This window comes from Monodon monoceros, unplaced genomic scaffold, assembly GCF_005190385.1.
Source record: "Monodon monoceros isolate NGI ecotype Baffin Bay Population unplaced genomic scaffold, NGI_Narwhal_1 Super_Scaffold_18, whole genome shotgun sequence".
NCBI classification, from domain to species: domain Eukaryota; kingdom Metazoa; phylum Chordata; class Mammalia; order Artiodactyla; family Monodontidae; genus Monodon; species Monodon monoceros.
In genome coordinates, this window is record NW_021703774.1 from 141,847,783 (window position 1) to 141,870,256 (window position 22,474).

General features: G+C 50.6%; 1 protein-coding gene across 1 annotated transcript in view; it reads left to right on the forward strand.

Annotated features, from left to right (window-relative positions):
• The window catches only part of TRABD2B (TraB domain containing 2B), a 218,104-nt gene that overhangs the window by 171,553 nt on the left and 24,077 nt on the right, over positions 1–22,474 (forward strand). Inside the window, exons 3-4 of the mRNA XM_029230297.1 lie at positions 4,098–4,244; positions 10,713–10,887. Of these exons, the coding sequence (XP_029086130.1) occupies positions 4,098–4,244; positions 10,713–10,887 (322 nt within the window). The remainder of the gene's footprint in view (positions 1–4,097; positions 4,245–10,712; positions 10,888–22,474) is intronic.

The following is a 22,474-nucleotide window of genomic DNA, read 5'->3' on the forward strand; positions in this document are numbered from 1 at the left end:
ATGGGATTCAGGGTCAGCATCCTTCCCTCTCATAGTTCTTGAATGTCTGCTATTCAGCAGTGACCAGAGAGGCAGGCTACCTGCCCTCACCAATCTCTCAGTCTAGACAGGCAGGGAACAGGGAATTACCTGAAATGGACATCTCAGTGGGATAAGTGCCACAACCAAGGGAAGCTCCGGGATCTGTGATGGGGGTTGAGGGGAGTCTGGAGTGACGGGCTGGGTTTCAGTCCAGGCTCCACCACACCCCTGCTGCGCCACACTAGAGGTGCTTCTTGAATAATCTGATCTCAGTGTTCTACCTCTAGACATGTTAATAATAAATTCTCCCTAGCTGTTTTCTGGCTATTTCCTGGAAGAAAATGGGTATGGCAAGGTGTGGGGGATGAACGTGGACTGTGCCAGTGGACCTCGGGAAATCCAGCCCCAGACATGGTCCAGAGCACAGCAAAAGGTCCTAGGCTGGGGGTCAGGGAACAGGGAGCCCACTCTGCCCGCAGCTCGCCGTGTGGCCTTGGGGCAAGCTTCATCCTGCCTGTTCCGGACCCCTGTCTTTTTCTCCTCTTCCATGTGAAGAGGGCATATGAAGAGATGAGTGGTTCTCAAACGAGGCTCCAGGGCACCTGTGGGTTCCACAGAGAAGCGCTGGGAGCCTGTCACGGGGGTGGCATTGAGCCGGGGGGACTTCAGGTAAACAGCCTGCCTCCTTTACCTCAATGAGGGCAGTTCCCATTTCTGCTACAGATTTTGAGTTCCAAGTAAGTTTCCTCTGGAAAACAATAACAACAAAAAAGGATTCCATGGCTACAAAAGGTTTGAAAACCTGCTGGGCCCTTCTAGCTCCAATCAGAGAAGGTTTAGGTCTATTTTCTTCCAAGCATTTATTTCACACTCACTGCGTGCCAGGACTGTTCTGAGCGCCCTGCAGGCTGAAACGTGCTTCATTCACTAGAACACCTCCCAGCTCCACGAGGGCCACGTGACTGCAGAAGTGACTCCATGTGTCTAAGAGGGTCCGGGGGGCCATTCCCCGCCCCCCAGCCGGGTCTTCTGGGCGCCCGAGCCGATGACCTCAGCACAGGCCAGGTGGAGCCAGCGCTGAGAAGCAGCAGGGCAGGTGTGTACAGCACAGGGTGTGGACACAGGAAGTCTGTGTGTCCCAGCCCCCAGAGGAGGAGAGCGCTCCAGCCCCCAGAGGAAGAGAGCGCTCCAGCCCCCAGAGGAGGAGAGCGCTCCAGCCCCCAGAGGAGGAGAGCGCTTTCATCCCAGGCATCTGCTATGCAGGAGGAAGTGCCTTTTGCCTTAGCAATGTCCACGGCAAACAAGGCCGCTGCCTGCTGCGATCCGTCCCCAGCCACCCTGCTGCCATCGACACCCTGTGCCAGGTGGCTGCAGGTTGGATTTCAGGGGTGGTGGCCAGAACCTGGAAGCCTGGAGAAGGCCCAGAGTCGGGGCGGTGGGGTCTGACCTCATCTCCAGCCAGCTCATTATGGGAAGCAGGCTGGGCTGTCAGAGCTCAGTGCAATCCAGCTCTCCTACCCGACCAGAAACAGAAGTAGAAGGGGATGGGTGGAGGTGATCTCACAAGCACAAGCTTGGCCCAGTCGCCCAAGACAGTATTTTAAGCCAGACTTTGTGTACCTATTGCTTGAGCTTTTTTGTTCAGATTATGTGCTCTGGAACCACGTGGCTAATGCCACTTGGAGGAAATTTCTGCCACGTGGTGGCAGCGTGCCCCAAGTGCAGACAGAATGCCAGAGTTCTAGGGGCTAGTCTGAAGGGCTTACTGAGCAACGTTGAACTATGAATTGACCACAGCAGGTGTCAAAGCGCTAAACGAAGGATGGGTGACACCCTCTACCAGGCACAGTGCTGAGTTCTGCCAATGCAAAAATAAATAGGATGCAATTCCTGTCTTCAAGCGGCTCATCGCCTAAGGGCGGAGACAGGTAGCTAAACTGCAGTTACAATCTATTGTTCACGCCCTGCTGGAGGGAAGCAGGGCGGGTAGCTCATCTCTCACCACAGCTGTGCTGTGAAGCATTTCCTCACATGTCTGGGCCCAGCTGCAGGCAGGCAGGCAGGCTCAGTGGGCTCAGCTGGGCTCACTTGCCTGTCTGGGAGCCGGCTGGCTGTCCGCCGGACTGGGACAGCCTTGGTGGGACAACGGAAGCAACTGGGCTCTGCGGTGCACGCCTCTCGCCCTCCCTCCAGCAGGCCAGCCTGGGCTACTCTCAAGGCAACATGGTTGTGTAAAGACAGCAGCACATGTGTAACGCTGCCCCCATTTGGCTATGGAGGCTTGTAATGCTGGCCTCCATTTGTAATGCAGCAAGTCCAGAGTCAGAATGTGAAGGAGCTACAGAGTTCCATGGCCAAGGGTATGTATATAGGGAGGGGTTAAGGTTTGGGGGCATTACTATATCACTCTGCCACACAGGGAGACAGTGGGAGCTCTGGGGAGGGGCCTCACCCAGACCCCAGGTGGTCAGAGAAGCTTCATGGAGGAGACATCTGAGCAGACCCTGGAAGGCCAAGTCTCGATTTGCAAGTGGAAAATGGAGGCGGGAGGTTTCTCATGCACAGGGAACAGCATGTACAAAGCACAGAGACAGAAGACTGCAGAGTAGTTTAGCATTTGGAGACACAGGGGCTGGAAACGAGGTCACTGACCACAGCAGCGGCCAGGCTGCTGCCTTGCAGGCTCCAGTGAAGAGCTAGGCTTTTATCCCCTGGGCAGGAGGCATCCATGAAAGTTTTGAGCAAAAAAAGAAAGATAAAGTCCACCAGATTTGTGTTTTTAAAGGATAGCTGTGGCAGAAGAATATGGGATAGGTGGGAAGGGGCGGGGAGTCTGCAGAGAGGAGCATGGGTTGCAGTGGACCCAATGAGAGAGGCTTGGGCCTGAACTGGTGCGGGCGGACTGAGGCTGGGGGTGTGTTGTCCAAGACAGTGTGCAGACAGGATGAACAGGGCCTGAGGACTCCCAGGGAGGCTGGAGCTGGGAAAACAGCGAGGACAGGTGGCCCGAGGCCACCTCCTGGCATTTTGCACAAGAATTGCAATCGTTTTTCCCTCTATCTGTGCTAAATAACCCACTGATTGCTCAAGCTCCTCCCTTTTGTTGGCCAAAGGAGTCTGGGATGCACAGCTGTGTGAAGCTGGCTCTAGTCCCAGCCATGCAGAATTGGCCACTTCCCCTCCCCTCCTGGGCTTCAGTTTCCCCATCTAAAATGGGACATTTTAGATCATCTCTCAGGGCCTTGTGCCTTGGGCAGGGCATGTTCCATGAGAGGCACAGTCCTCAAATGCCAGAAGCAATTGGACCGCTAAAGAGTTCCCAGGGAGCCTGTTAAAAATACACATCCTGGGCTCCACCTCAGAGACTCCAGTTCTGGAATCTCTGAGATTTTTGTGTAGCACTCCAAATGATCCTGATGCCTGGCAGGCCTGGCTGGGCACAGCTGTGTCCCCAGGGCCTGGCACGGTGGCCCAGAGCACAGAGGGGCTGGAGGAAACGCGTGCTGAATGGCAGCACGGATCTGACTTGGGGGCTCAGCTCCTAAGGCCTTTGCCTGGTGTGAGGATGGCTTCTGGAGGACGTGGCATTTGGGTTGAGCCTTGACATCTAATGGGCTTTCTGGTTTTTTGTTCATTTGTTTGTTTTGCTTTGTTTGGGGGTGCTCTTGATTCCAAAATGAGTCTGTGCTCCTTCTAGAACTTATCTAGGCACTGGAGAAGAAAGGAGTCAAAAGAAAAACTCGCCCATCATTCCAAAACCTGGACACAACTAGGGTTCTCTTTGCCACATTATTAGATAAGATACTGATGCCCAGAGCAGTACTGGGGACCTGTGAGGGCAAAGGGCTGGAGATGAGAGCAGGCTGCACGTGGTGAGAGCCCAGTGAGTGAAGAGTGGGAGACATGGAACATTCGGGTGGTGCCAGCTGGTGTCAGGCCCCTCCCATCTTTTCACACACCCTGTTTCAGGCCTGTTGCCCCAAAGTCCAGCGGGAGGAGGGCCGGTCCTGGAGGGGTCAGGGGCCTCAGCCAGGGTCCCTGAGCACAGCCCTGACGCCTCTCCTCCCTCTGCGCAGGTGCTGTTTGCCCTGAACCAGACCCTGCTGCAGCACGAGAGTGTACGGGCCGGGAGCTTGCAGGCGCTCTACACCACCGAGGACCTCATCAAGCACTACAACTGCGGGGACCTCAACGCCGTCATCTTCAACCACGACACATCCCAGGTGAGGCTCCCCTCCCCCAGCCCGGGCAGGCTCCAGGACACCAGCTCCCAAGGCCAGGCCCATAGGAAGGCATTTATTAGACACCTACTGTGTGCCAGGCGCAGGCAGTCTTCTCTCCAGCCATGGTAAGCAGGAGCTTGGGCATCCCTGTTTTATAGATGGGGGAAACTGAGGCTCAAGGAGGGGAAGAGACTTGCCCAAGGCCACACCACTTATTAGTTGTTATCAAGTTGTCAAGAGCAGTGCTTGAGCCTGGTGTGTGTGACTCTGGGGCCTAGACCCTGGAAGCTTTGCCTGTAAGAACAGGGAGGCCTCGTTGAGGTTTAGTCCAGCATCTCGGGAGATTAAAGCCCAGGAAAGGGAAAGCTCACAGGCGCTCAGAGCTTGGGCTTGAGTCCAGCCCAGGGCTCTCTGCCTCGATTCGAGTCCTAGAGGAAAGGTTACCCCAGGCTGGGCAGACAGTGAGTGGGAGCCCAGGAGCTGAGCATGGCTCCACCAGGCCTCTTGTTGCCCTCGGGATAAATTCCAAGGTACTTCGTAGGTAGTCACGGCCCCCTCTCCATGTCCTACCCTCCATGGACCTCATCACAGCCCAGGTCCCCTGCCACAAAGACCTCATTTTGCTGACCTCTGCCACTTGTAGCACTTCCTCCATGCACCTTGCCCTTTCCCACAGCTCTGCCTTTGTTCAGGCTCCTCCCTCCCAGTTTCCTCCCATTCAGGCCGTGGTCCAGTGTCATCTCACCTGGGAAACCGCCCTGACACCCTGGGTGGGGTTAGGTTTTCTCCCGGGCACCTCTAGGCCCCCTGTGCTTTCTGTTTCTGATGCTTGATTATTCATTCATTCAAGAGGCAGCTGAATTAGTCAGAAGAGGCCACCTCCCCACTCAGGACACTGAAAGGCTCCCGATTTTTCTCAGGATAAAGCCAGAGTCTCTGTGATGGCCTGCGTGGTCCCGTGGTCTTTCCCCAGTCTCCACCCCGTGTCCTCTGCCTCCCCCGTTGCCCGCCACATGCCACTCCAGCTGCGCAGGCCTCCCTGCTGACCCATGAGCCCACCCACACACTTTGCCTTTGCACTGGCTGTTCCCTCTGCCAGGAAGGCCTTTCCCCAGGTATCACCGTGGCTCACCCCCTCTCTGCCTTCAAGACGTAAAACAAATATCATCGTCTCAGTGAGGCGGGCCCCGACCAGATCTAGAATTGCAACCTGACGCCCCTCCTCCCTCCAACCTGTCCCCTTTATGAAGCTCCACTTTTCCTCAGGGCCTTTATCATCTTCTCACACACTTATATATGTTGATTCATTGATCAGTCATTATTTATTGTCTGTCCTTTCCCATTACAGCATAAACTCCCTGAGGGCAGGGTTTTGAGTCTGTTTTATTCACTGATAATTGGCTAGAGCAGCGCCTGGCACAGAGCACGAATCAGTAGGTATTGGATGAATGAAGGAAATAGTGTATAAATGCCAGGCACAGTGCTATGGAAAGGGATATGGCGGGGCGCCAGAGAGAGCTGCCCTCATGCGGCTGAGGGTCTCATAGGAAAAAAGGAGAGATTCAACAAGCAGCTACACCGAAGCATGATCCTTGCTACGAGGGGAAGTAGAGGATGCCCTTGGAGCCTGTGGCAGGAGCAGGAATTTAGGTGGGCTTGGGGTAGGGGTGGGGCAGGGCTGGAGAGAGAAGGAAAGATTCCTGAAATAAGAGAGGTCAGAGAAGAACCTGAATTGGCCACAGACAGGAGGCAGAAGAACATTCCAGCAGAGGAAACCACGCAGACGAGCTGGAGGCAAGAGACAGCAGGAGGAGGGCTGAGAGTTTGGGCTGGAGGCATAGCCAGGGACCCCGCTAGACCCCAAGCTCCTCGAGAGCAAGGGTGAGCTGTCCACTCTCGTCGCGCTGCCCAGTGCAGGGCGTGGCACAGAGCGAGTATCAGTGAGCGATGCTGCACGGGCAGACGCAGGCGTGTGCTGTGCTCGGTGCAGTGCAGAGAGTGATGGAGAGGAAGGGTGCGGAGGCCCTGCACAGAAGGCTGGGATTCTGGGTGCCCTGACTCTCTCTGGTAGAGGAGAGAGGGAGGAGAGCCCTGGCAGCACGAGGCTCACAGGCGTTTCATCAGCCATCCACCCACCCTGTGACAGAGCCTAGCACTGCATCCTCCGCTGGGCAGAGGCTGGCGAGCCCTGAGCAGCCAGGGAGCTGTGTGCCTGAGGGGTACCCGGTCACCGCCGGGGAGAGTGGTGTGCTGGACAGGGCCCTGGCCACGGAGGGCAGGACACTAAGCTGAGAGAGGGAAGAAGGGGGTGACCCCAGGGGATGACAAGTTCAGATTTTCTTTGCACGGTGTCCAGAACCACTGGCGTGTCTCTGACAGGTGAACTACGTCGGGGGTCTCCCGGCAGTGCCTGTACTTGAAGTAGAGCAGAGGGCACAGGTAGATTGGCCCACCCAGGTTAGAATAGCAACCCAGGGTTGCACAGGCCGAGTCTAGCCCTCAAGGGAGGGACTAGGCAGCCCCGCCCCCAGACACAGACAAGCCTAGTGTCAGGGCAGCAAGGCTAAATCCAGTGCCCGCGTGCTAGCAGAGAAGGGGTCTGCGGCTGGAGGTCTCGACGTCACAGGGGCTGGAGGGGGCGGTCACCGCCTGCAGCTAGGGAGGGCTGCTGGTGAAGGTGGTATTGGACCAGGCTTGAGAGTAGAGTCTGGCCAGGTGTGGGCAAAGCCAGGGGCTGGCAGGCAGAGCGAGCTGCGTGGCAGGGGCACAGGAAAGTGGGAGGTCCTGGGGAATGATCTGGAAAGCAGACGGCAGACCATATGGGGGTGAGAATGTTCACTGAGGGGCCGACACCCTGGGGTGTTTAAGCCAGCCAGGGACGTGGTCAGAAAGATGCCTCTGGCTGCAGTGCCGAGGCTGCTGGAGCGACCTCTGGAGGCCGGGGCTGGACAGATGCAGGGCCCAGGATGATCATACTGGCGGACAGGGGCCAGGCACACCTCACCCTTGGTCGGCTTCACCTCATCCCCCCTCCATCTCACCTTCAGAAATGGCTGAGGCCCTGGCCTCCTGCAGCTCTCCGGTCACTACACTGTCAGTGCCCCCAAATCAGCAGGGTGATCCAAGGCCCCTCCCCTGGGAAGACTTCTCTGAGCCCCCAGCCTGTGTTAGGTGTAGAATAGAAATGCATATATTTATTGTCCACACTCAGACACTATTGAGAGTAAAAGGTCAAATGTAATCGAGTCAGAATAATTAATAGGCATGCAGCAATCTACCATAGCCATGAACCTGGATTGTCTTGAACAAACCAAGACACGTTGTCACCCTATTAGCGGCCTCCTCCAGGCTCCCACATCCCTCACTGCCCTCTAAAACATGTGTGCCCCAGTGTCCTGATCCCCACTGGCTGTGAGCCTCATCCAGGGCAGCAGACCCTATCTGAGGGTTATCTGTGGCCTCCTAGCTGGACACAGGGCTGGACCCATGGAAGTTCTCAGAAGGTGTCTGTTGGATGGACAGGATAAAGAGAAGGGGTGAGGACATTGAGGTTGTGACATCAGCAGACCTGAGCACTTGACCACTAGACCTGAGCCAGTCCTAGTCGGGGGTCAGGGGAGCCTCACAGCCCCACTCCAGCTCTGCCTGGCCCATCTTCTCATCACTCCATCTTGGAACTATCACTTTAGGGTCCTGGGGACCCGACGTGTCCTCTTTAAAATGTTATCATACATCCTGCACTTGAACTTGTTGCAAGAGATTTAAGACCCCCAACAAGTCTAGTCACATCATTAATTTGCTTCCATCCAGCCAGGCCTCATCCTTGGCATGGAGCCAGGACCCATCAGCCTGAAACATGCAGAGAATGTCAGCCAGCTGCAGGGCAGCCCACGGAACCCAGTGGCTAGCCCAGCTTCTTTCTGGCTTTGACATGGAACTTTCTAGTTCTTGTTCTTTTTTTTTTTTTTTTTTTTTCAAGCTCCCTACAGATCGAATGGAGATTCATCCTCCACAAATGCACACTCAGGGTCAGGGAACTGAGGAGGGCGGGCCGGACACGTCACAGGGAGAAGGCCTCTGCCTGGACCCTTGGAAGAGGGGAAGGGAAGCAGAATGCTTCCTTCAGGCTCTCTGATGGTTCTGAAGGCCACCTCTCTGTCATCTCCATCTCTATCCCCTGTCCAAGGCCACCCTTCACTGTACCCCTGCCATCAGAGGGGAAAGATGATTCAGCCAGCTGCATCCTCCAGGCTAGTTGTACAAAGCTGACGTTTAGTCAAGACTTCCTTTGTGCCATGCGCTGTGTTAAGCACTTTCCAAAGCTGATCTTGTTTAATTCCTATAACAATATATATAGCCCCTATATGACCAATTTGGAAACTGAGTCTCAGAGAGGCCAAGTAACTTGTGAGTCACAGAGGCCACCCAGCTGGTAAGTGGCAAAAGGAGGATTCCAACCCGAGCTGACCCAGCTGTTCAGGACTCACATTCACAACCTCCAGAGCTGCTGCCTGCGAGCCCATCCATTCATCCATGCATCCACTCATTGAACAAATATTTATTTGTCAGTGCAACATCGTCCCACGTTCTCTTCCATACCCAAGGAATGGAGGGAAGCCTGCGAGGGCCAGGTTTCCAGAAATAACCCTTCTGAGTCACAGCCTCTCTTGTGCTCCTCCCGCACTCAGAAGCCTGCAGTGTTTCCTATAGTGGCATCAAGTCCAAGTGTGGCCTGTTTTATCAGGGCTGCCAAGCATACCCTGCATGGTTAGGGGAGGGAGTAAGAACTCTATTCCTTCATATATCCATTTGCCAAACAGTCCCCAAGCACCAACTCTGTGCCGGCCCTGATTGGGCACTGGCAGAGCTGCTGCATACAGCTATCTAGGTTGTGCACTGCTCAAGTTTAGGGCGTACCAGTCCTATCAATGTCTTGCTCCTCCCAGAACAGCGTATCAGGGCTTTCCGGCAGAGAAGCCCCTCTCACTCAGGGAATGCCCTGGTCCTTGGCCAACAGATAGCAGAGGCAGATGTCCCAACCTCCCCAGAATCCCTCTGGGTTCAGCCTCCTTTGATGCCTCCGTTTTCCTCAGAAGGAGGGCTGACAACTCGTCAGTGGCTCTAGAATCCATGTGGCTGGGCTAAAACCTGCAGGAAATTAGTCTCCTCGTGCTAGACTCTCCATCTGGCCAGTTCAGAAGTCAGCTAGGCCTTGTGTCCTGTGCTTTGGGCCTGGGTTGGTGAAGACAGAGTGATGAAGGGGGCACCCCTTGTGAGCAAGGGCTTGGAGGTTAGAATCACACTGGTGGATTGTGGGGAAGGAGCAGGTATTCTTACTCATGGCCTCAGGGTCCTCAGTGGTCCATGGCTTCCTCTCCCACCCCACCCACATGCTGAAGGCCACAGCACTGGAGCAGGTTAGAGAGGCAACATGTCGGGAACGGAAGAACAGGAGGAGGCGATGTGGTGAGGAGGGACGGCACATCTTTATGTTCAAGGCTCCAGAAACCTGTGCTGGGCACCTACTTTGTGCCAGGCAGCAGGGGCCCAGGAATGACAGAGGTGCTGTCCCTGAACTCAGGGAGCTCTCTGCCTCGTTCAAGGACACGTCAGAAATGCTGGCCCCAGGCCATGCGGCTGAGTGTGGACATGGGGCCGAGAGCTGGGAAACATGGATAGCTCCAAGCCAGGTTGTTGAACAAACCATTGTTATGGAAGGAAGCCTTGGTCCTGGAGTTGAAATTTTCAAGAAGGGATGGAGGGTTTGGGTTACGTCCTGAGCAGCGGTGGAGCTGGGGATGCAGAGATAGTGGTGGCCAACCAGGGCTGATACCCTGGGAGAACCAAAGGTTATGACCCTCCTCTGACCTCTGTAGGGTGGGGTGGGCTGAAAGGTGTCCACGACAACACCCATCATCTCATGCAATCCCCCGCAATACCATCAGCCCCAACTTATAAATGAGGAAACCTGGACTCAGAAAAGTTAAGTAACTTGGCCAAAGTCACACAGCATCAGAACAGGGCCTGAAGCCCAGGTCAGCCTTTTCGCTACACCAGGCAGACCCTCCACACCTGCTTGCTGAACCAGATTCCCTGTACGTGCCAGTGACAGGGTCAGTGCTACAGTGAGAGCCTCCCAGGACCTCTGTGTCCGGAAGCCGAGGTTCAACAAGGCAGAGACGCGGGAGTGATACGTGTGTGAGGGTGGCGTCCAAGGGCTCCAGCCTGGCTCTGCCATTTAGTTAGCTGTGTGGCTCTCCACCTATCTCTGGATCTTTCGCTCTTCTTTCTTTATTTGTGAAACTGGGATAACAACAGTCATCTCAAAGCATCTGGGAACTGATGAAAAGCATCAATTACCTGAATAAAGGTAAGTTACCCAGCCCCACACTGGGCTGCGTGTGTTTATTGAAAGCCACTCTGCTCCAGGAAGAACTGAAGGCAGCGGTCTCTGTCTTGCCTTTACAGCTACCCAACTTTATCAACACCACCCTTCCACCGCACGAGCAGGTCACCGCCCAGGAGATCGACAGCTACTTCCGCCAGGAGCTCATCTACAAGAGGAATGAGCGGATGGGGAAGAGGGTCATGACTCTTCTGCAGGAGAACGAAGACAAGATCTGCTTCTTTGCCTTCGGAGCAGGTTTGGACCGGAGTGGGGAAGGGATTGTTTGCCAAATCCTTAAGGGCTGGGAGGGTTGCTGGACCCTCTCCTGACCTCTACTTCATAAAGGGAAAAGTTGAGGCCCCGAATGGGCAGGAAAAGCCACATAGTGTTCAGCAGAGCTGGGATCCAAAGCAGGTCCCCTGCTTCTGGTCAAGGGTTCTTTTGTGACAGTCCCCATGGACAAGGGCAGTGACCACTGCCAAAACCAGGATAACTTCTGTGGCTCCTTCATGCCCCAGGAGGCCATGCTGAGAGCCCAGAACTGAAGCCAGCTCCCAGTGTCCAGCCCAGGCTTGGGCCCACCCCTCAGAGCCAAGGCCAAGTCAGTGAGGGCCACGTGGCCCAGTGGGGAGAAGGCGGCTCTGACATCCCACAGCCCTGGCTCTAAATCCCAGCCCAACCGCCTCCAGACTGCATGGCTTCGGAGGGGACCTTCTCAAGGGCTCAAGTCCCTCTGCTATGAATGGGCAGTGATAACAATAATTATGTGATGAATTGAGAAGACCTACCTTGTAGAATAGTTGCAAAGATTAGTACCACATAGTTGGGACTCAAAATGGCAGCCACAACGATCGGCATCATTATGACGATGACGATTAATACCAATTTTATCACCACCATATGGACCATGACCTGGATGCTCCTTCTGGGGCTCTGGGATGTCCAGACACGCACGTACAGGTACAAGACTTGCTCAGCGTCTCTCTCCCTGTTCCTCTCCTGCTTCTTCTCCCTCACTGTCTTCCTTTCTCCATGGCTGTCTCTCCTGATGACAGTGCTGTCCACCTTGGGACCAAGATACTGCATTTGCCTCCTTTATTTACCAGCTTTTGCTCCGGTGCTACAATGACAAACGTATTTCTTGCTCACATTGCTTGCAATTTGGGCTGAACGAATTCACCTTGAGGTGGCTGGCGGGCGTCGCACTCGTGGGCGTTGTGCTCACTGGCGCTGTCCTCTCTCTCCCCTCTCTTCCCTGCCCCCCTACCCACACGCTGGCTGCCTGCGTCAGGCTGAGTTGGATCAAGCCGAGCAGCCTGTCTAACGCAGAAGGGCCTGTATGGACATCCTGATTCATAACAGGGCGTGTCCACTGCTGGAGGTCTGCCTCACCCACCCCCCACTGTTCAACCCCAAATACTTCAAGGGCAAGATCCAGGGTTTGTGTGTGCCTGCACCTGTCTTCCCTCCCCTTCAGCTCTCAGCACGGCAGAGGCGTATGGGAGGGCCTCAGAAACACGGGACCTCTGGGACAGCCTCTATAAGACCACACCTGCAGCTGGACGGAGACTTCTGGGCTCACGTTGCAGCTGTGCCACGGCCTGATGTGGCCTCTTCCCTCCCCTCTGGCAGCCTCAGTTCACTCATCTGAGCAGAAAGACCCAGGACTCACTTGGGCCATCTGTGATTCTAGGAGCTCTTCAAACAGATTTCTGAGAAGAGTGGGGTTCCTGTAGCGGTGGGAGGGGCTGCCTGAAGGAGCCAGTAGAAGCAGGACTTCGACTGCAGGACACCTGCTGGGGACCTGGCATGAGTCAGAACAGATCTGGAGACCATGCAGGGAAGCAAGTGCTCCCCAACACGCACTCTCCCTCACTCTCCATCCCAGCAGGCTCCCCAGCCCTCCCTCCTATGGGCATCTGGGCAGTGCATCCTGTGCTAAACCGGCCCACAGCTGACCACAAAAGGGGCACCACTGGGAACTCAACTAGCCCTCAGGCTCCTCCTCTAATGTGAGCCCCTAGAGAGCCCGGTCACTGAGAGAGGCCAGTAAGGGATCCAGCATTCTGCATGCTCTACCTGCCCCACCTGCTGCAGGGCTCAGGACCAGTCACCCAGGGGCTGAGGGTAGCTAATACCTGCTTCTTCCTGTGGGTGTGGAAACAGGAGAGCCTAGAGACGAAAATCACAATGGCCCAGGCAACCACTGACACTGAAACCCCAAGTGCACTGCAGCACAAATGTCCACTCAGGCACCAGGCCAGCACGCAGGCTTCCTACCACCTCCACTTTCTTCCGCATCTCTGAAATCCAGCTGATTCCTGGTCAGTTTTTTTTTTTTTTTTCTGTTTTGTTTTTTTTTTACGTCTTTATTGGAGTATAATTACTTTACAATGTTGTGTTACTTTCTGCTGTATAACAAAGTGAATCAGCTCTATGTATACATATATCCCCATATCCCCTCCCTCTTGCGTCTCCCTCCCACCCTCCCTATCCCACCCCTCTAGGTGGTCACAAAGCACCAAGCTGATCTCCCTGTGCTATGCGGCTGCTTCCCACTAGCTAACTATTTTACGTTTGGTAGTGTATATATGTCCATGCCACTCTGTCACTTTGTCACAGCTTACCCTTCCCCCTCCCCATATCCTCAAGTCCATTCTCTAGTAGGTCTGTGTCTTTATTCCTGTCTTACCCCTAGGTACTTCATGACATTTTTTTTTCTTAAATTCCATATATATGTGTCAGCATATGGTATTTGTCTTTCTCTTTCTGACTTACTTCACTCTGTATGACAGACTCTAGGTCCATCCACCTCATTAAAAATAGCTCAATTTCGTTTCTTTTTATGGCTGAGTAACATTCCATTGTATATATGTGCCACATCTTCTTTATCCATTCATCCGATGATGGACACTTAGGTTGTTTCCATCTCCTGGCTATTGTAAATAGAGCTGCAATGAATATTTTGGTACATGACTCTTTTTGAATTATGGTTTTCTCAGGGTATATGCCCAGTAGTGGAATTGCTGGGTTATATGGTAGTTCTCTTTGTAGATTTTTAAGGAACCTCCATACTGTTCTCCATAGTGGCTGTACCAATTCACATTCCCACCAGCAGTGCAAGAGTGTTCCCTTTTCTCCACACCCTCTCCAGCCTTTACTGTTTCTAGATTTTTTGATGATGACCATTCTGACCGGTGTGAGATGATATCTCATTGTAGTTTTGATTTGCATTTCTCTAATGATTAATGACGTTGAGCATCCTTTGTGTTTGTTGTCAATCTGTATATCTTCTTTGGAGAAATGTCTATTTAGGTCTTCTGCCCATTTTTGGATTGGGTTGTTTGTTTTCTTGTTATTGAGCTGCATGAGCTGCTTGTAAATTTTGGAGATTAATCCTTTGTCAGTTGCTTTGTTTGCAAGTATTTTCTCCCATTCTGAGGGTTGTCTTTTCGTCTTCTTTATGGTTTCCTTCACTGTGCAAAAGCTTTTAAGTTTCATTAAGTCCCACTTGTTTATTTTTGTTTTTATTTCCATTTCTCTAGGAGGTGGGTCAAAAAGGATCTTGCTGTGATTTATATCATAGAGTGTTCTGCCTATGTTTTCCTCTAAGAGTTTTATAGTGTCTGGCCTTACATTTAGGTCTTTAACCCATTTTGAGTTTATTTTTGTGTATGGTATTAGGGAGTGTTCTAATTTCATTCTTTTACATGTAGCTGTCCAATTTTCCCAGCACCACTTATTGAAGAGGCTGTCTCTTCTCCTTTGTATATTCTTGCCTCCTTTATCAAAAATAAGGTGACCATATGTGCGTGGGTTTTTCTCTGGGTTCTCTATCCTGTTCCATTGATCTATATTTCTGTTTTTTGCCAGTACCATACTGTCTTCATTACTGCAGCTTTGTAATATAGTCTGAAGTCCAGGAACCTGATTCCTCCAGCTCCTTTTTTCTTTCTCAAGATTGCTTTGGCTATTCGGGGTCTTTTGTGTTTCCATACAAATTGTGAAATTTTTTGTTCTAGTTCTGTGAAAAATGCCATTGGTCGTTTGATAGGGATTGCACTGAATCTGTAGATTGCTTTGGGTAGTAGAGTGATTTTCACAGTGTTGATTCTTCCAATCCAAGAACATGCTATATCTCTCCATCTGTTTGTATCATCTTTAATTTCTTTCATCAGTGTCTTATAGTTTTCCATATACAGGTCTTTTTTCTCTTTAGGTAGGTTTATTCCTAGGTATTTTATTATTTTTGTTGTAATGGTAAATGGGAGTGTTTCCTTAATTTCTCTTTCAGATTGTTCATCATTAGTCTATAGGAATGCAAGAGATTTCTGTGCATTAATTTTGTATCCTTCTACATTACCAAATGCATTGATTAGCTCTAGTAGTTTTCTGGTAGCATCTTCAGGATTCTCTGTGTATAGTATCATGTCATCTGCAAACAGTGACAGCTTCACTTCTTCTTTTCTGATTTGGATTCCTTTTTTTTCTTTTTCTTCTCTGATTGCTGTGGCTAAAACTTCCAAAACTATGTTGAATAATCATGGTGAGAGTGGGCAACCTTGTCTTGTTCCTGATCTTAAAGGAAATGGTTTCAGTTTTCACCATTGAGAATGATGTTGGCTGTGGGTTTGTCATATATGGCCTTTATTATGTTGAGGTAGGTTCCCTCTATGCCTACTTTATGGACAGTTTTTATCATAAATGGGTGTTGAATTTTGTCAAAAGCTTTTTCTGCATCTATTGAGATGCTCATATGGTTTTTCTCCTTCAATTTGTTAATATGGTTTATCACATTGATTGATTTGCATATATTGAAGAATCCTTGCATTCCTGGGATAAACCCCACTTGATCATGGTGGATGATCCTTTTAATGTGCTGTTGCATTCTGTTTGCTAGCAGTTTGTTGACAATTTTTGCATCTGTGTCCATCAGTGATATTGGCCTGTAATTTTCTTTTTTTGTGACATCTTCATCTGGTTTTGGTATCAGGGCGATGGTGGCCTCGTAGAATGAGTTTGGGAGTGTTCCTCTCTCTGCTATATTTTAGAAGAAGGATAGGTGTTAGCTCTTCTCTAAATGTTTGCTAGAATTCGCCTGTGAAGCTATCTGGTCCTGGGCTTTTGTTTGTTGGAAGATTTTTTTTTTTTTTTTGCGGTACGCGGGCCTCTCACTGTTGTGGCCTCTCCCGTTGTGGAGCACAGGTGCCAGATGCACAGGCTCAGTGGCCATGGCTCACGGGCCTAGCCACTCTGTGGCATGTGGGATCTTCCCGGACTGGGACATGAACTCGTGTCCCCTGCATCGGCAGGCGGACTCTCAACCACTGCGCCACCAGGGAAGCCCCTATTGGAAGATTTTTAATCACAGTTTCAATTTCAGTGCTTGTGATTGGTCTGTTTATATTTTCTATTACTTTCTGGTTCCATCTCGGAAGGTTGTGCTTTTCTAAGAATTGGTCCATTACTTCCAGGTTGTCCATTTTTTTGGCATATAATTGCTTGTAGTAATCTCTCATGATCCTTTGTATTTCTGCAGTGTCAGTTGTTACTTCTCCTTTTTCATTTCTATTTCTGTTGTTTTGAGTCTTCTCCCTTTTTTTCCTGCTGAGTCTGGCTAATGGTTTATGAATTTTTTTTGTCTTCTCAGAGAACCAGCTTTTAGTTTTATTTATCTTTGCTATTGTTTCCTTCATTTCTTTTTCATTTATTTCTGATTTGATCTTTATGATGTCTTTCCTTCTTCTAACTTTGGGGGTTTTTTTGTTCTTCTTTCTCTAATTGCTTTAGGTATAAGGTTAGGTTGTTTTTTTGAGATTTTTCTTGTTTCTTAAGGTGGGATTATATTGCTATAAACTTCCCTCTTGGAACTGCTTTTGCTGCATCCCATAGGTGTTTGGTCATCATGTTTTCATTGTCATTTGTTTCTAGGTATGTTTTGGTTTCTTCTTTGATTTCTTCAGTGATCTCTTGGTTGTTTAGTAGCATATTATTTAGCCTCCTTGTGTTTGTATTTTTTACAGTTTTTTTTTTCCAGTAATTGATATCTAGTCTCACAGCATTGTGGTTGGAAAAGATACCTTATATGATTTCAATTTTCTTAAATTTACCAAGGCTTGATTTGTGACCCAAGATATGATCTATCCTGGAGAATGTTCCATGAGCACTTGAGAAGAAAGTGTATTCTGTTGTTTTTGGATGGAATGTCCTATAAATATCAATTAAGTCCATCTTGTTTAATGTGTCATTTAAATCTTGTGTTTCCTTATTTATTTTCATTTTGCATTATCTGTCCATTGGTGAAAGTGGGGTGTTAAAGTCCCCTACTATTATTGTGCTACTGTCAATTTCCCCTTTTATGACTGTTAACATTTGCCTTACATATTGAGGTGCTCCTGTGTTGGGTGCATAATTATTTACAATTGTTATACCTTCTTCTTGGATTGATCCCTTGATCATTATGTAGTGTCCTTCTTTGTCTCTTGTAATAGTCTTTATGTTAAAGTCTATTTTGTCTGATATGAGAATTGCTACTCCAGCTTTCTTTTGATTTCCATTTGCATGGAATATCTTTCTCCAACCCCTCGCTTTCAGGCTGTATGTGTCCCTAGGTCTGAAGTGGGTCTCTTGTAGACAGCATATATACGGGTCTTGTTTTTATATCCATTCAGCCAGTCTATGTCTTTTGGTTGGAGCTTTAATCCATTTACATTTAAGGTAATTATTGATATGTATGCTCCTGTTACCATTTTCTTAATTGTTTTGGGTTTGTTTTTGTAGGTCTTTTCCTTCTCTTGTGTTTCCCCCTAGAGAAGTTCCTTTAGCATTTGTTGTAAAGCTGGTTTGGTGGTGCTGAATTCTCTTAGCTTTTGCCTGTCTGTAAAGGTTTTAATTTCTTCATCAAATCTGAATGAGAGGGCTTCCCAGGTGGCGCAGTGATTGAGAGTCCGCCTGCCAATGCAGGGGTCGCGGGTTCGTGCCCCGGTCCAGGGAGATCCCGCGTGCCGTGGAGCAGCTGGGCCTGTGGGCCACGGCTGCTGGGCCTGCGCATCCGGAGCCTGTGCTCCATGGCGGGAGAGGCCGCAGCAGTGAGAGGCCCACGTACCGCAAAAAAAAAAAAAAAAAATCTGAATGAGATCCTTGCTGAGTAGAGTAATCTTGGTTGTAGGTTTTTCCCTTTCATCGCTTTAAATATGTCCTGCCACTCCCTTCTGGCTTGCAGAGTTTCTGCTGAAAGATCAGCTGTTATCCTCACAGGGGTTCCCTTGTATGTTATTGGTTGCTTTTCCCTTGCTGCTTCCAATATTTTTTCTTTGTATTTAATTTTTGATAGTTTGATTAATATGTGTCTTGGTGTGTTTCTCCTTGGATTTATCCTGTATGGGACTCTCTGCACTTCCTGGACTTGACTGACTATTTCCTTTCCCATGTTAGGGAAGTTTTCAACTATGATCTCTTCAAATATTTTCTCAGACCCTTTCTTCTGGGACCCCTATAATTCAATGTTGGTGCGTTTAATGTTGCCCCAGAGGTCTCTGAGACTGTCCTCAATTCTTTTCATTCTTTTCTCTTTATCCTGCTCAGCAGTAGTTACTTCCACTATTTTATTTTCCAGGTCACTTATCCGTTCTTCTGCCTCAGTTATTCTGCTATTGATTCCTTCTAGAGAATTTTTAATTTCATTTATTATGTTGTTCATAATTGTTTGTTTACTCTTTAGTTCTTCTAGGGCCTTGTTAAATGTTTCTTGTGTTTTCTCTGTTCTATTTCCAAGATTTTGGATCATGTTTACTATCATTATTCTGAATTCTTTTTCAGGTAGACTGCCTATTTCCTCTTCATTTGTTTGGTCTGGTGGGTTTTTACCTTGCTCCTTCATCTGCTGTATATTTCTCTGTCTTCTCGTTTTGCTTAACTTACTGTGCTTGGGGTCTCCTTTTCGCAGGCTGCAGGTTCATAGTTCCTGTTGTTTTTGGTGTCTACCCCAGTGGGTGAGGTTGGTTCAGTGGCTTGTGTAGGCTTCCTGGTGGGGGGAGACTGGTGCCTGTGTTCTGGTGGGTGGGGCTGGATCTTGTCTCTCTGGTGGGCAGGGTCACGTCCGGTGGTGTGTTTTGGGGTGTCTGTGAACTTATTATGATTTTAGGCAGCCTCTCTGCTAATGGGTGGGGTTGTGTCCCTGTCTTACCAGTTGTTTGGCATGGGGCGTCCAGCACTGGTAGTTTGCTGAACGATGGATGGAGCTGGGTCTTAGCGTTGAGACAGAGATCTCTGGGAGAGCTCTCGCAGATTAATATTATGTGGGGCCGGGAGGTCTCTGGTGGTCCAATGTCCTGAACTCGGCTCTCCCACCTCAGAGGCTCAGGTCTGACACCAGGCCGGAGCACCAAGACCCTGTCAGCCACACGGCGTCCTGGAGCTCAAAACTCCGAAATGGATTTCACTGGCCTGAAATCAAGATGTTGGCAGGATCATGTTCGTTCTGGAGGTTCTGCTGAATCAACTAGCCCTGAAAATGGATGGCGCTGGAGCGTGGTGCCCAGACCCGCCATCGCTGGCAGTCGGAGAGCACGGGCCTGGTCAGTTTTTTTGACAGACCACCAAAAAGACCTCACCACTGTCTACTCTGTCCATCCCCACTGCCACTGTCCTGGTCCAAAGCCTCCATCGGCTCCAGCCTCCTGGTCCTCTCCCCACTTCCAGGCTGCTCCCCATGGTGGAGCCAGTGCAGGGTGCTGGCTCTGTCTCCTGCCAGCGTCCTGAGCTCCAGGAAGGCAGTCTTCACCTCATCATGCCTGTGTTTTTCAGTCATGTGTAATATGTTTCGAGCTCAGTGAAGGTATGAAAGAATGAATGAGTGAAGGAAGGAACAGATGAATGAATGTTGACCAGATCCTCCAATCCTGGTCTCCTGTCCTGGAGAGCTTAGAGCAGCCCAGCAGTAAAGTGAGGGCAATGGGAGCCCCACCTTGGCTCTTAGAGACCGTCTGTCCTATGGCAACAGGCCCGGGGCTGTGGGCATGTCCTGCCAGCAGCTGCCACTTCTGGCTCAGCAACACCTGGAGCAGGCCTGCTCGGTGCTGCACATCTACCCTCGACCTGAGCATTTCAAAGCTGGACTCAGCCTCCAAGCTCGAGCCTGCCCACCTCATCATAGCCATGGGCAGACTGAGTTCCACAGACGCCAGGACGTGGGTGAAGCTCATGGCGAGTTGGGGACAGAGCCAGGACTGGTCCCCGGGGCCCAGAGCTGTGGCCAGGGGCTCTGTTCTCACGTGCGGTCAGGGAGCCAGCTGAGAGGACCTGTAACGGTGTGTCAGCATGGGACATGTCCACACACAACTCGTGGTGACAGAAGTCCATGCCTGCCTTGCTGTGTCCTTATGGCCACATAGCTCCTGAGTCCCACATCCAAAGGCAGTCTGAGGACGTACATGCAGGGACAGGCCCAGCACTCTTCGGCAGCATGCAACCTACAGACGCACAGGCTCCATGGCACACGTTCCCGTCTGGGTGCCTTTTCCAACTCAGGCCTTCCCAGACCCCCGAGCACTGGGGACCTGAGTCAGCCTGACTCGTTGCCCATCCCCTGTCCGGCCCTCAAAGAAGGCACTGTGGGAGGGAGGGAGGGAGGGTCTGTGCCCCTGGAAATACACCTCGCCATCCCCCAGAGGGTGTCTGTTCGTGCAACAGTCTCTCAGCTCCAGTTTCATGAATGTCTCTAGGAAATAGCTTAGGACAGAAATATGATTATAAGACTCCCAGCCACCCACAGCCTGGCCTTGCCCATCCTGTCATTCTATAGCCTGAGGTTCTGTCATTTTACCAGCCTGAGACCAGCCTCATGCTCACTAGGGTGAGGGAGAGAAAGAGCCTCCACCTGCCTGGCCACCCCCCGTGCCCATCCAGATCCTTCCCCAGCCCACCCCTGCTCCAGAACCCCTTCCTGAGAGTCCACAAGCACAGACTGGGATTCCCAGTGCTGCAGGCTGACTGCCCCCTCCTCTGCTCTGCTCTACAGGGAGATTTGATGCAAAGGGTCAGAGCTTTGCAGTCAGGATGCCTGGGCATAAAGCCGGGTTCCATCACTGTTAATTAAGAGAGTCTGGGAAAGCCATTTCACCTCCAAGGACCTCAGTCTCTCATCTGTAAAATGGGGATAATACACCTGCCTCATCAGACTGTGCTAGATGTACTTTAGATAATAGCATTACACTCTCTACTGTGGTGGAGGGATCCTTATCATAGAGACCCTCCTGTGGGCCAGCCACCATTCCAGGCTCTTAGATTACATTACCTCTGATCTTCACAATAAGCCCACGAGAAGGGGGTTATTATACTCATTTTGCAGATGAAAACTAAGGCCCAGAGCAGATGAATGGCTTCCTCAAGGCCTTGCAGGCAGACGTTCAACTTGAATCCTGGCCTCTTGGGTCCTGGTCCTGGCCATTTCCCCCCGTACATGGTGCCCTTGCTGTATACTTCCAGAAAGGTTGACGATTTTGTAGGAGAGTGTCTTTTTAGCTGGTACATCCCACAGAAGAGTACTCTCCTTAGCGTTTGGGCTGTTTCTGTATTCAGGAGCTGTTTGACCTCTTCTGGAAGTTATTCAGCAGGTTCCAGGGCAGTTGGGGTGTGGACATGTGTGACAACCCTGAGCAGGCCTGGGTGACAGCTGGGGGCCCAGATGGAAGCCCCGCCTCCTTGGGAGGTGACTGTGGCCAGTGTGCAAACCTGGATGTTCTGGAAGGAGGCAGGCCACTGCCATGGAGGGGTGCACCAGCCCAGGGTTAGGGGAGGGCTGATTCCAGACTGCCAGGCCCATACAGTTTGACAAGCTGAGCCTACGTGTCCTCAGAGATCTTAAGTGCGTCCTCGGATTTCCTCTGGCCTACGAATAACTGAGAAAAATAAGTACAACATGGTGAATTTTTTTATTAATGAAGTGTATTAAATTTACAGGCTTATATTCTGAAATTATCTTCCTTCTACTGTGTTTGAAGTTAAATATCTTTCTCTTTAAAAAGAAAATAGTGGTGATATGAGACAAACAGGGCTTTCAGAGCCCTTATTTGGCAAAATTAAAAGTTGCTAACTGTATTGTTTCTCCCACCCACCCACCTTCTCTTCAGATAGGAGAGAATCGAGCAAGCCTAAAACATGCTGAAAAGCATACAATAGGAGGGGTGAGGCCAATGATACAGGAGAGAAATTGGGGGAAATGACTAGCCCAAGTTTCCAAGAAGGCAGGAAAGGTGGGGGCCAGAGCTCAGGTAGAGGATATGGCCTTGGATAGAAAAGGGCACTTCCTCACCTATAGTTGGAGAAGGGAGAAGGCTGGCAGGAAGGTAATTTGGTGGTGGAAAGGTGACCTGATGGCTTCTAATCAGAGCTTCACTCTGTAAAGTAGAGGTTGAAGTCATGTGCGGAGAAAGAGGGGCCTGGGAGCTGGTTCTTGGTTTGAAGACAGGAGAACATTTGATGTAAATGTAAGAGAGATTGGCCACAAGAACTGACACTGACAGGAAGTTAAATGAATTTCATATCATGAGCCAACTGTGATTGATTGGTATGGTGGCCTGGAGTGTGGTATATAAAGGATGACAAGACCATATTGAAGCTCAGCAGAGAAGAGGTCTGATTGATTAGGGGTGTCTGCTGTGGACCTGGATTAGGCCACATGCCTGCCCCATATCTGCTCTGATTGCTGGGAACATAGACCATACTGATTGGTGACTGAGGGCCTGTGAACCTGCAGCAGTCCCAAATCACAGCTTGTAAGATTTTCTACAGCAACACTGGACATCCAGGGTGTAAAGGTAGATGCATCTACACTCCAGGCCTT